Below are 12,818 nucleotides of genomic sequence, written 5' to 3'. Positions count from 1 at the left end.
GGCACTCCCAAGCTTCAGAACCTTGCATTTATCTACATTGAACTGCATCTGCCACTTTTCTGACCAAGAATAGAGCTTGTTTAAATCCTCCTGAAGTTCCATAACATCTACGTTTGAATCAATTATCCTACCTATCTTTGTGTCATCGGCGAATATGCTCATATCACTAGTAATTCCCTCATCAAGATCATTGATATATATTATAAACAACAACGGGCCCAAGACTGATCCCTGTGGAACGCCACTTGTTACAGATCCCCACTCGGATTTAACCCCATTTATGGACACTATGCTTTCTGTCAGTGAGCCATGACTCGATCCACGAGAGCACTTTTCCCCCAATGCCATGAGCTGCCACTTTCTTTAACAGTCTATGGTGCGGAACTCTATCAAAAGCCTTACTAAAATCTAAGTAAATAATATCAAATTCTTTATCGTGGTCAACAGCCTCAAAAGCTTTACTGAAGAAAGTTAATAAATTAGTTAGACAAGACCGGCCTCTTGTGAATCCATGCTGAGTATCATTAATCAAGCTATGCTTATCGAGATGGCTTCTTATAATCTCAGCTATAATTGACTCTAGTAATTTGCCTACAATTGAGGTCAGGCTTATTGGGCGGTAATTTGACGGTAACGACTTGTCCCCTGTTTTAAAAATAGGAATTACATTAGCCATCTTCCACATATCAGACACTACACCTGTTTGAAGAGATAAATTAAAAATATTAGTTAATGGTTCACAGACTTCCATTTTGCATTCCTTAAGAACCCTTGAATAAACCTCATCAGGACCCGGCGACTTATTTTGCTTCAGTCTGTCTATCTGCTTCACAACCATTTCACTAGTGACTGTGATGTTACATAATTTATCTTCTAGCCCAATATAAAAATTAATTACTGGAATATTGTTAGTGTCTTCCTGTGTAAAAACTGAGAGAAAATAATTATTTAAAATCGAGCACATTTCATTCTCTTTGTCAGTAAGATGCCCATAGTTATTTTTAAGGGAACATATCTTATCTCTAACTTTTGTTCTATATACCTGGAAAAAACTTTTTGGGTTAGTTTTAGAATCCCTAGCAACTTTAATTTCATAGTCCCTTTTAGCTTTTCTTATTCCCTTTTTAATGTCCCTCTTAATGTCAATATACTGATTCATAAGATGACCCTCACCTCTTTTGATACGCCTATAAATTCCTTTCTTATGCCCTAGTAGATATTTGAGCCTATTATTCATCCATTTTGGGTCATTTCTATTTGATCTAATTTCTTTATATGGGATAAACGTTCTTTGAGCAGCATGTATAGTGTTCAAAAAACTGTCATATTGATAGCTCTCTTCGTTACCCCAGTCAACAGATGATAGTGTGTTCTCTAAGCCCATCGTAATCTGCTAAGCGAAAATCTGGGACTGTTACTGAGTTATCGCTACTATCGTACTTCCATTCAATGCTAAATGTAATTGATTTGTGGTCGCTAGCACCCAGTTCCTCTGAAATTTCTAAATTATTAACAAGGGATTCATTGTTTGCCATAACTAAGTCAAGCAGGTTATTTCCCCTTGTAGGTTCTGTCACAAACTGCTTCAAAAAACAATCCTGAACTACTTCTAAGAAGTCGTATGATTCTAAATTCCCAGTCAAGAAATTCCAATCAATATGACTAAAGTTAAAGTCTCCTAGAATTACTACATTATCGTGCCTTGTGGCCTTAACAATTTCCTCCCATAGTAGTCTCCCTTGGTCCCTATCTAAGTTTTGGGGAGGGTATATCACTCCTAAAATCAGTTTTTCATGCCCCTCTGAAAATTCTATCCAAACAGACTCTATATGTGTTACTTCAGACTTAATACCCGTTTTTATGCAACAGTTCAAGCGATCTCGGACATACAATGTCACCCCACCCCCCTTCCCAATACTTCTATCTACTTGGAACAATTTAAAGCCCTGAATATGACATTCCGCAGGCATGTCCCGACTTTTTGAATTAAACTACGTCTCAGTTAAGGCAAATACATCAATGTTACCTGCACTAGCAACTAATCTCAACTCGTCCATCTTATTCCTAGCACTACGGCTATTAGCATAATAAACATTGAAAGACTCTCCTTTCTCTTTACCCTTCCTGCTCATTTCTGTTTTTCTACTAAACCTATTACTGTCCTTATCACCCAAAGTCCCTGGCTTTTCAATATCTACCTCGTTCTGCTTATTACTAGTTTCCCTAGAACTCGTAATATTACTACACTGGGACTTCACTGATTTCCTGCCAAAACCCATACCACTAACTATTCCTAGTTTAAAGTCCTATCTGCTCCCTCCACTGCAGTTGCCAGTGCTACCACCCCAGCTAGGCAGCTTTATTCCAAAACATTTCGTCTACACAGTAGGCTTCTTCAGTTTCGGAATAAAGTTGCCTAACTGTTGCCCATGTGTCTTACCTACCAACCTGTTGGTATTGTATACCATTTTAATATTCAAGACTTACGCTGTCTGTTCCTTGTACTCCCATGTACTCTCTATTTACCTGTTATTCCCCTGTAGCATGAGACACTTGTGCAATATTTGTGAATCATTATCGAGGAAATGTAACACAAGTGTCTCATTCTTCAACTTAAAGGTTTTTAAAACTAATTTAATCATATTTTTTCTATCAATATGACAGAATATATACGCTGAGAGGTGACTATCTCTCAGTGTATATACTCCGAGAATTTACTTTAATCCCTATTTTAGGTACTGATATATTCTTGACTGGTGGTGTACAGGTGACATGCAGTCTTAATGACCCTTGTGTAGTGGACAGACTTTAAACCCCATTAACCAACCAATTAACCTTTATTTTTTTAACCTGTATTGAACATATTTCCCTCCTGGAAACTTAGTCTCCCCAGATGACCTTATTATGCACTGTTGCACAGGTGTGTGGTGATATTGCCAAATCTCTGCACTTCGGAGGGCTGTCGTGCGACTCCTGCAAGGCGTTCTTCCGTCGTTCAGTGCAGAACGACGCCTACAAGCACTTCCGATGCGGAGGGGACCAGAAGTGCGCTATTTCCATTGCCTCCAGAAAATTTTGCAAATACTGCAGGTTTGTTGATGATCAGTACTGGAGCTGACACTGGAAGAGTAAACAACTGTGTACTGGAGCTGACACTTCGAGAGTACACAATTGCATTCCCTTAGAGCATCTTTCCTGGAGATGTTTCGCTTCCCTTCCTGGAGACGTTTTGCTTCTGGAACTCTGATTCACTTCAGTAAAAGTGTGCTAAGTGAATGTACTAGTGTCCTTTTCGCTCTAAGTTGTCAGCACTTAGCGCTTTCTTACTTCCAGCTGGAGTATAAGACAAACAGAGCAAGTTGCTCATTCTGGCGAGGTTTCGCTCAGTTTTTCCTAGTCGTAATACAAAGCTTCATCTAATTAGATGTTTAAAATATATTTTTTCATTTATGTTAATATAAAAATTAATAATTTTGTACCAAAACAACCTTAGAAAACTTACCTAACCTTATTATAGCAAGCGCAATTTAATTTAGCTGAATCTAACTAAATATATTTCAGATAAGTTTACAATAATTTAATAATAAACAAACGCAATGAAATATATTTTTTTCGTTAGGTTCAAAATGATTTTTGTGAAATTATTACATACACAAATTTTCTCTTGTCTTATTCGGCAAGAAGAGCGTTGCTCTTTAAGCCAAAATCGCAAGTTTAACCTGTTGGGCACGACGTATATATAATCTTAATCCCTTTCTTTATTAGTTACCAATTAATAATTAGTCTAACTTAATTATTAGTACTAATTATTAGTCTAACTTAATTATTAGTACTAATTATTAGTCTAACTTAGCGTTACTTGAAGGTTTATATAATCTAAGTTTATATAATCTAAGTTTATATAATTAAGTTTATATAATCCAAGTTTATATAATCCAAGTTTATATAATCCAAGTTTATATAATCCAAGTTTATATAATCCAAGTTTATATAATCCAAGCTTATATAATCCAAGTTTATATAATCCAAGTTTATATAATCTAAGTTTATATAATCTAACTTCCCAGATTTGTAATTAAAAAAAAAGTTTTTTTGCTTATTTTTATTATTTTGTAATATTTTTTTTAATTATAATTGTAAGCATTTAATGTAGAGAGTGAGTGGAAGACTTGTGGTTGTGGAGCAAGTTGTGCAGTCAGTGGGTGACTGAAGAAGATTATTTACGTGTCAAACATCTCAGTGGACTTTTATTATTACATAAGTTGATGAATAAGTCACATGTGCAACACCTGGGTATCTTTATCGTGAAGACGTTTCGCCCACCAGTAGCAGACTGATGTTGGCTAAGTGACTGAGTATCCATAAATTCTAATGGACTGATTACCTCACTTTGCACTGTCTCAAGCATGTAACGTTTGCAATGAACTGAGAAAAGTCACTAGATGGCGAAACGGGAGATTGCCAGGTGTGGCACATGTGTCTTATTCATCAAACTGAACTTATAACCATCTGTTGATTACTGTTAAAAACTTTTACCTTCTCATAACAGTATTTCTAACTTCTATATTATTATTATTATTATTATTATTATTATTATTGCGGGGAGCAAGGGGCTAATAACCCCTTCTCCTGTATAAATAACTAAATTTATAAAGAAACGAATTTCGTTTTTTATTTTAGGTTACCCCGCCTCGGTGGGATGCGGCCGGTTTTTGGATAAGGAAAAACAACATATTATTTTGGTGTTAAGGTTGTGAACAGCGCAAGATTTTGTTCTCTTTAATGACGGACTGTTCTTTTTTTTTTTTTTTAACTTTCTTGTGTGAATTTTTGTGATATAATGATAATGATGATGATGATGATGATGATGGTGATGATGATGATGATGATGATGATGATGATGGTGATGATGATGATGATGATGATGATGATGATGGTGATGATGATGATGATGATGATGATGGTGATGATGATGATGATGGTGATGATGATGATGATGATGATGATGATGATGGTGATGATGATGATAATGATAATGATAATGATGATGATGATGATAATGATAATGATGATGATGGTGATGATGATGATGATGATGATGGTGATGATGATGATGATGATAATGATGATAATGATGATGATGATGATGGTGATGATGATGATGATGATGATGATGGTGATGATGATGATAATGGTGATGATGATGATGATGATGATGATGGTGATGATGATGATGATGATGGTGATGATGATGATGGTGATGATGATAATGATGATGGTGATGATGATGATAATGATGATGGTGATGATGATAATGATGATGATGATGATGGTGATGGTGATGATGATGATGGTGATGATGGTGATGATGATGATGGTGATGATGATGGTGATGATGATGATGATGATGATGGTGATGATGATGATGATGGTGATGATGGTGATGATGATGATGATGATGGTGATGATGATGATGGTGGTGATGATGATGATGATGGTGATGATGATGATGATGATGATGATGGTGATGATGATGATGATGATGATGATGATGGTGATGATGATGATGATGATGATGGTGATGATGATGATGATGATGATGATGGTGATGATGATGATGATGATGATGATGATGATGATGAGTGCCACAGTGAACGTAAGAACGTTAAAATACGTGAAAAATTATCTGGTGTTTACACATATATCTTCACAGGTGTTAGCAACATGTTTATCTAAAGATGTGTGTGTGTGTGTGTGTGTGTGTGTGTGTGTGTGTGTGTGTGTGTCTGTGTGTGTGTGTGTTAGTTACCATATTGTCGTAGGCACATGTCGATTAGACACTAGGCCTGTTGTATATGCGTGTGCGTGTGTATGTGTGTGTGTGTGTGTGTGTGTGCACTAAGGTGCTCAGGTGATATATGCACCGTGAGGTGTATCTTATTGAGTATGTACACCTGAGAGTTTATTCCCTATTTTAGTTATGGAAATATTCTTGACTGGAGGTCAAGAGGCCTTAATGACCCTCGTGTAGTAGATAGAATTTATATTTCATTAACCAACCTAATGTTCCAGCGTTTCCATTCATATTTTTACTGTGTTTTTCTTTTTATATTTGCAGTAACTCAGAGTGATTTCTTGCAATTAATAATGAATATTTTGTAAACTGGTCTAATTCTTCCTTTGTATTTGAACAGGTTTGCCAAGTGTGAGAGTATAGGAATGACGAAGTCGTGGGTGATGAGTGAAGATGAACGTCTTCAACTGATGAAGACAAGACTCACTAAGAGAATGATGTATCAACAAGGAGGCACTGGTAATGTGGCAGGTAGCGGCAGTGGAGGTGCAAGAAGTGAAAGTGGTAGTGGTGGTAGTGGTGGTGGTGGTAGTGGTGGTGGTGGTGGAGGAAGGGGGTCATCCTCAGGTTCTTATTCTCCCAATGAATGTTCTAAAGACACCTCAGCGTACCCCAATAGTTCCTCCTCCAAAAATTTATCCTCACGGTATCAAAATAGTAGTAGCGCGTCTCTGGCTTATCACTCGCCAACTCAGCCAGCCGACTTAGGTTCAACTGGTTCATCGCCCAACAGTTCTCCTTCAACCCCCGTGTCTGCACCTCTCACACCAATACAGTACGGACCAATTCCCCCTCCCACAACACACCACAGTTCGGAAAGCGTCCAGCGCCATCACATTTCTCCCAAACAAGAGAGTCCTGTCAGAAGTTTGTGTAGGGGGATTAAACGAGAAAGTGAGGAAGAGGAGGTTATGCCTGTGGATCGTGTCTTCAACCCAGCATCACAGTACCTGGACACAAATGAAGTTGAAATATTAACACGAGTGATCAGTAACATTAAACTGGTTGATCAGCAGTTACCATACAATTTAAACAAGCCGACGGAGGTAATGAGTACATATAAACGTTTTGCTGAGAGAGTAACTCGATTTCTTCGTCAGTTCCCCGAGTTTACCTCACTCTCTCAACAAACTCAGGGTCTGGCAATTAAGAAGAATATCACTGTTATTGCCCTTGTGTTTGGCTCAAGCTTCGTGAATGAGGAAACAGGTAGCTACCATAATTTGCACAGTCCTACACGACCAATGGTCACTAACTTGGATATGATCCAAAAATCACAATCGCCGGAAGTGTTCAACAAATTCAGAGAAATTCTTGGATCTCTTCGCCAGTTCAATATTGATTCTAGAATGGCATACTTGCTTGTTCTTATCATTGTCCTAGGTTGTGAGGGCCAAGAATCTAACAGAGATATATACAAGAAAATTCTCCAGCATTACACGTACTGGAAATTTGGAGACTCGTCTGGGAAATCTCTGTATGAGGGACTTATGAGTTCTCTTCATGGTCTCAGGCGACACTCAGAACTTTTCGAAAGTATGGCGTTGCGGCAAAAGCCAGGTATGTCAAATACAAATCATTCGCAACATGCTAGTGAAAGCGCTTCATCTCTGGCCATGGATGTTAAAAGTAAGGTGGAGGCGTTGACAGGTGACCAGATTAGACAGATGCTAAACGGGATGGATATTGAACAAATGAAACAAATGCTTCAAGGCAATGGTTTGGAGCAAATGAAACAGATGTTACAGTCTATGGAATCTGAAACATCACAGTCACAGCTCACTCACGAGAGCCACTCACTCATCCACTCCCCTCCTCTCCCATGTCACTCTCCGCACAGTATGGTGCAGTCCCCACATAGTATGGTTCAGTCCCCTCATTCCATGCTGCCTTCACCACACAGCATGTTGCAGTCACCTCAGGGTATGCTCTCCCCACAAAGTATGATGGAGGCCTCACACAGTATGATTCAGCCGTCATCCTCCCCTGGGATGCTGCAGTCTCCTAACTTGAGTCAGTCAATTCACACCATGTTAGATATCTCTCATAGCATGAGCCATAGTCCAAATTCAACAGTAACTCAGATCATCAACTCATCCAACAATCTACTTAATCATTACCAGGACATGAAACCACCTGGAGCATTTATGAATTCTCCTCAGCCTTTAGATATGGCTCAGAGCCCTATTGAGATATCCAGCCCATCTCCTCATGCAATGAACTTGGCTCCTTCCCCGACACCGTATATACCCAACCAGGAGACTTACTTGTTGGACCAACAGATATCAGAGACTCCTTATCCAGATCATCGCCAGTCTCCTCTAGACGATAGTGGATATCTGAACCCACCCTTATATCCTCAACCACCGTATAGTCCAGCCCCTCTAAGTGACCACTATAACAGTGGGTTTCAAGCGCTCTTCTCTCCTTTGCCATACAAGGAGGAAAATCTGAGTGTGAGCAACAGCAGCACTGGCAGCAGTGGGGTTGGTGTAAGTCTTACGTCGAGTTTAACCTCTCCGATCTCCTCTCTTCTAACGTCTCCAGCGCCTTCTCACTCATCACTTCACGAGTCAGACAACAGCTTGTCAAACTACCACGAGCCTGAACATGGCAACTCACTGGGAGCTGCTCCTTAACTCACGGGCATTTAGACAATTTTTTACTTGACCATCATATATATATATATATATATATATATATATATATATATATATATATATATATATATATATATATATATATATATATATATATATATATATATACATGCTCCAAGTGAGTTCCTGGTATAGGTTTCAGCTGTAGAGATCATTACTAGATAATGTTTACTGTTGTATCTTAGGGCCAATGTAACATTGATCATAGAGTGACCTCATCTCGCATACTGCCCAAATCCTCGCTCTAGAAGTTTCATGTGCAAAATTCTTATTTTTGTTGTTGAAGCAAAGTGGATAATATGATTAATATTGCTGTAAAACATAGAAGTAGAAATTTGCATATAAAGGTTCTCAAGTGACAATGATTTGTACAATAACCTTCCAACTCCGGCCATAAACTCAACAACTGAAGTGTAATACAACATTGTGTACAGGTTTTTCATGTGCATGAAAGATTTTAGTTTAACCCCCGAGCTACCTATACTTGTCTTCTACCTCACTCAACAGGTATCATCAATACAAACAAGAGAAAATATTAATATTCTGTTGATTTCTTGTTATCACTGTAGTTAATTTTCCAGTCGACACAGTAACCATGCTGAGCTTACCACTGCTGGGATATTTAGAATAGTAAAATTTCAGCTCAGCCCCACATACCTACTAATAAGTTAACACAGACATACTTTTATAAACGATGCTGACGAGGGTGAATCATGGGAAGCTTAAGAATTTGCCACATCTTGATCTATTTCATGTGAGAGACATACCTGATAAACCTATAACCAGTTTGTGAAGTTATAATGGCCTCAAAGCCTGGCCTGAGACCAGGTTTCCTTGAATGCATGCTCAACTAGACTGTTGGTGGCAGCCTGCTGGCCTATATGGCCATTACAGAAAGGCTGATCTGGCGGAGGTAGTGGTCCGGTTTTACCTCTTCCTTGCCTGGTTGATGAAACTAGAAGCAACTCTGCACGTACCTTGTTTAAAGATTCTTTGCAACAAAACTCAAGTAATCTGGGCCTTATTAAATGAGTAGCAGCGTGTTAGAGAGCTGGAAACATGTACAACTAATCGAACATTTATTGCGGCTACGTTTCGCTCACAAGAAGTATTGACAAGCTAAAACAGTGTAGACTAGAAGGTGGGGATATTTTTTAAATTATTATTATTATTATTACTATTATTATAATTAGTAGTGTTAGTAGTAGTACTGTGGAACCCCAGTTTTCGTCCTTAATCCGTTCCAGAAGGTCGGTTGAAATCCGAAATGGACGAAAACCGAAGTAATATTTCCCCAAGAAATAATGTAAATCCAATTAATCCGTTCCAGACACCCAAAAATATTAACAAAAAATACATTTTATAGAAAATAACTTTAGTGTTGCAGCTCTTCAGTGGTTAGCTCTTCCCTGTGGTCGTCCACCAACTCTTCCGCATCTTGGCCACTCACATCCAACTCCATGGACTTCCCCAAAGCCACAACAAACTCCACAACAATCGTAGGGTTGTCAAATTTATACTAACTTATATTAAGTTAGTAATAGAACTAGGCATTAGAAAACAATAAAAAGTAAAATACATACACATTACATTCATTACTTACCTTAAAATATTTGTCATCTTAATGTAAGGCGAGAGGTGAGTAGGACTTGTAGAAAGTCAGGTGTAGGTAGCCGGTAGGTAGCCTGGGCTACATAGCTATACAATATTTAACGTGGCCCAGAGCCATATTATTACCATTGATATACCATGTTCACTGAGTTTAATCATTTCTAACAACTACGTTTAGATGCTATCAAAAACAAAGGAAGAAGTAATGAATAATTCATGCCGAGAATCGTAAAAAAAAGTTATGTATTAAGGGGGTAACTGGGCCAACGCAGATTCATACACGTTTTCTCTGGTGCTGGACCAGAGAAAATGTAATGTTTTCCCTCCGACTACCACCCCTCCATAGCATGTAAATATTGCATGTTTATATGCTATGTAACGTGTTTCTTATATAATTTTTAAGAAAATGTCATAGGTGGATTAATGAAAATGTCTATGTTAACGTAAAATAAGACTTTTAATGTGCCCAAGAGTGATTATTATTAGTATTACGTAACGTTTTCCCTCCGCCCTGCAACCACCCAGAGGATTTCCGAGTGGATGTACGAAACCCGGGGTAAAATTTCGCCCCAAAAAGTGATTGAAATCCGAATTGTATGATATCCACACTGGACGAAATCCGGGGTTCCACTGTAGTAGTAATAGTAGCAGCAGCCGTGGTAGCAGCAGCAATAATAGCAGTAGCAGCAGAAGCAGCAACAGCAGCAGCAGCAGCAGCAGCAGCAGCAGCAGCAGCAGCAGCAGCAGCAGCAGCAGCAGCAGCAGCTGTAGCAGTAGTAGCAGCAGTAGCAGCAGCAGCAGCAGCAGCAGCAGCAGCAGCAGCTGTAGCAGTAGTAGCAGCAGTAGCAGTAGTAGCAGTAGCAGCTTACAGGAATGTGGATACCATGTAAGTGAAAAATTACGAAGCCATTATTAGTACATAAAACAAAAAACCAAGATAACTGAATATAGCCACAGTAATGTATTGTATTACATTCGTCTACAACCTGTCTCACTCTCAAGTTAATCCAACTACCATTCTTTTTTTTTTTTAGCTAGAATTTTTAACTCTACAAATAAACTGAAAATAAAAATACATATTTTACATCAATATCAAGTTTCTGGAAGATAAAACAAGAGAGTTTCTATTTATAATGAAACGAAAATGGATACAATATATATCTCATTTCTTCCTTTTGTTCCAAGAACAACATTGCAACATTATATATATATATATATATATATATATATATATATATATATATATATATATATATATATATATATATATATATATATATTCTTTCTTTCAACACACCGGCTGTATCCCACCGAGGCAGGGTGGCCCAAAAGGAAAAACGAAAGTTTCTCCTTTTACATTTAGTAATATGTACAGGAGAAGAGGTTACTAGCCCCTTGCTCCCGGCATTTTAGTCGCCTCTTACAACACGCATGGCTTACGGAGGAAGAATTCTGTTCCACTTCCCCATGGAGATAAGAGGAAATAAACAAGAATAAGATGTAGAAAGAAAATAGAAGAAAACCCAGAGGGGTGTGTATATATGTGCTTGTACATGTATGTGTAGTGTGACCTAAGTGTAAGTAGAAGTAGCAAGACGTACCTGAAATCTTGCATGTTCATGAGACAGTAAAAAGGACACCAGCAATCCTACCATCATGTAAAACAATTACAGGCTTTCGTTTTACACTCACTTGGCAGGACGGTAGTACCTCCCTGGGCGGTTGCTGTCTACCAACCTACTACCTATAATATATATATATATATATATATATAATCTAATATCTATTGTTAGAATAACATATTATGTGATATCATGGCTGGAACAATTCATAACTAACCCACATATATACTTTACTTATATACTTGTATACAAGCTATGATAATAAGGACCCAAGTGCCATGTACTGATTTAATAATGCCTTTGTGTGGGCGAAACACTGTAAAGCTCAAGTTTATTTCTTTTAAAAGTGTTCTTACCTGTGGTCACCGTTTGAGACACACTGTGCTGCTAGGGTCAAAACGTGCTGTATTACTTTCGCTCACTCAATATTTTCTACCACTTTAGTGACACAGCAGGCGAAATGTTCAGTGACATAGCAGGCGAAATGTTTAGTGACACAACGGGCGAAATGTTCAGTGACACAGCGGGTTGAAATGTTCAGTGACTCGGCAGGCAAAATGTTCAGTGACAGCGGTTGAAATGTTCAGCGACACAGCGGGTGAAATGTTCAATGACACAGCAGATGAAATGTTCAGCGACACAATGGGTGAAATGTTCAGCGACACAGCGGGTGAAATGTTCAATGACACAGCAGATGAAATGTTCAGCGACACAATGGGTGAAATGTTCAGCGACACAGCGGGTGAAATGTTGAATAACACAGCAGATGAAATGTTCAGTGACACAACGGGTGAAATGTTCAGCGACACAGCGGGTGAAATGTTGAATAACACAGCAGATGAAATGTTCAGTGGCACAACGGGTGAAATGCTCAATGACACAGCGGGTGAAATGTTCAGTGACAACAGGTGAAATGTTCAGTGACACAGCGGGTGAAATGTTCAATAGGCTGTACAATTGTGTTCTCCAAGGCTGATGAACAAACTAAACCTCATTGCAGTAGACAGTATTGTTCAGCTGAACTATATTGTTCCTTTCCAGAATATTTTGTAAACCTTTAGTGACAATAAT

The 12,818-nt window shown here is 38.4% G+C and overlaps 1 protein-coding gene across 1 annotated transcript in view; it reads left to right on the top strand.

Annotated features, from left to right (window-relative positions):
• LOC128697008 (uncharacterized) overlaps positions 1–8,876 on the top strand; it is a gene marked incomplete at its 5' end in the record, with an annotated part of 234,649 nt that extends 225,773 nt beyond the window's left edge. Inside the window, 2 exon segments of the mRNA XM_070095195.1 lie at positions 2,921–3,090; positions 6,195–8,876. Coding sequence (XP_069951296.1) covers positions 2,921–3,090; positions 6,195–8,493 — 2,469 coding nt within the window. The 3' untranslated portion in view covers positions 8,494–8,876.
• Between the last annotated feature and the right edge of the window lie 3,942 nt (positions 8,877–12,818).

This window comes from Cherax quadricarinatus, chromosome 49, assembly GCF_038502225.1.
Source record: "Cherax quadricarinatus isolate ZL_2023a chromosome 49, ASM3850222v1, whole genome shotgun sequence".
Classification (NCBI taxonomy): Eukaryota; Metazoa; Arthropoda; class Malacostraca; order Decapoda; family Parastacidae; genus Cherax; species Cherax quadricarinatus.
This window is presented reverse-complemented; position numbering and strand designations above follow the sequence as displayed.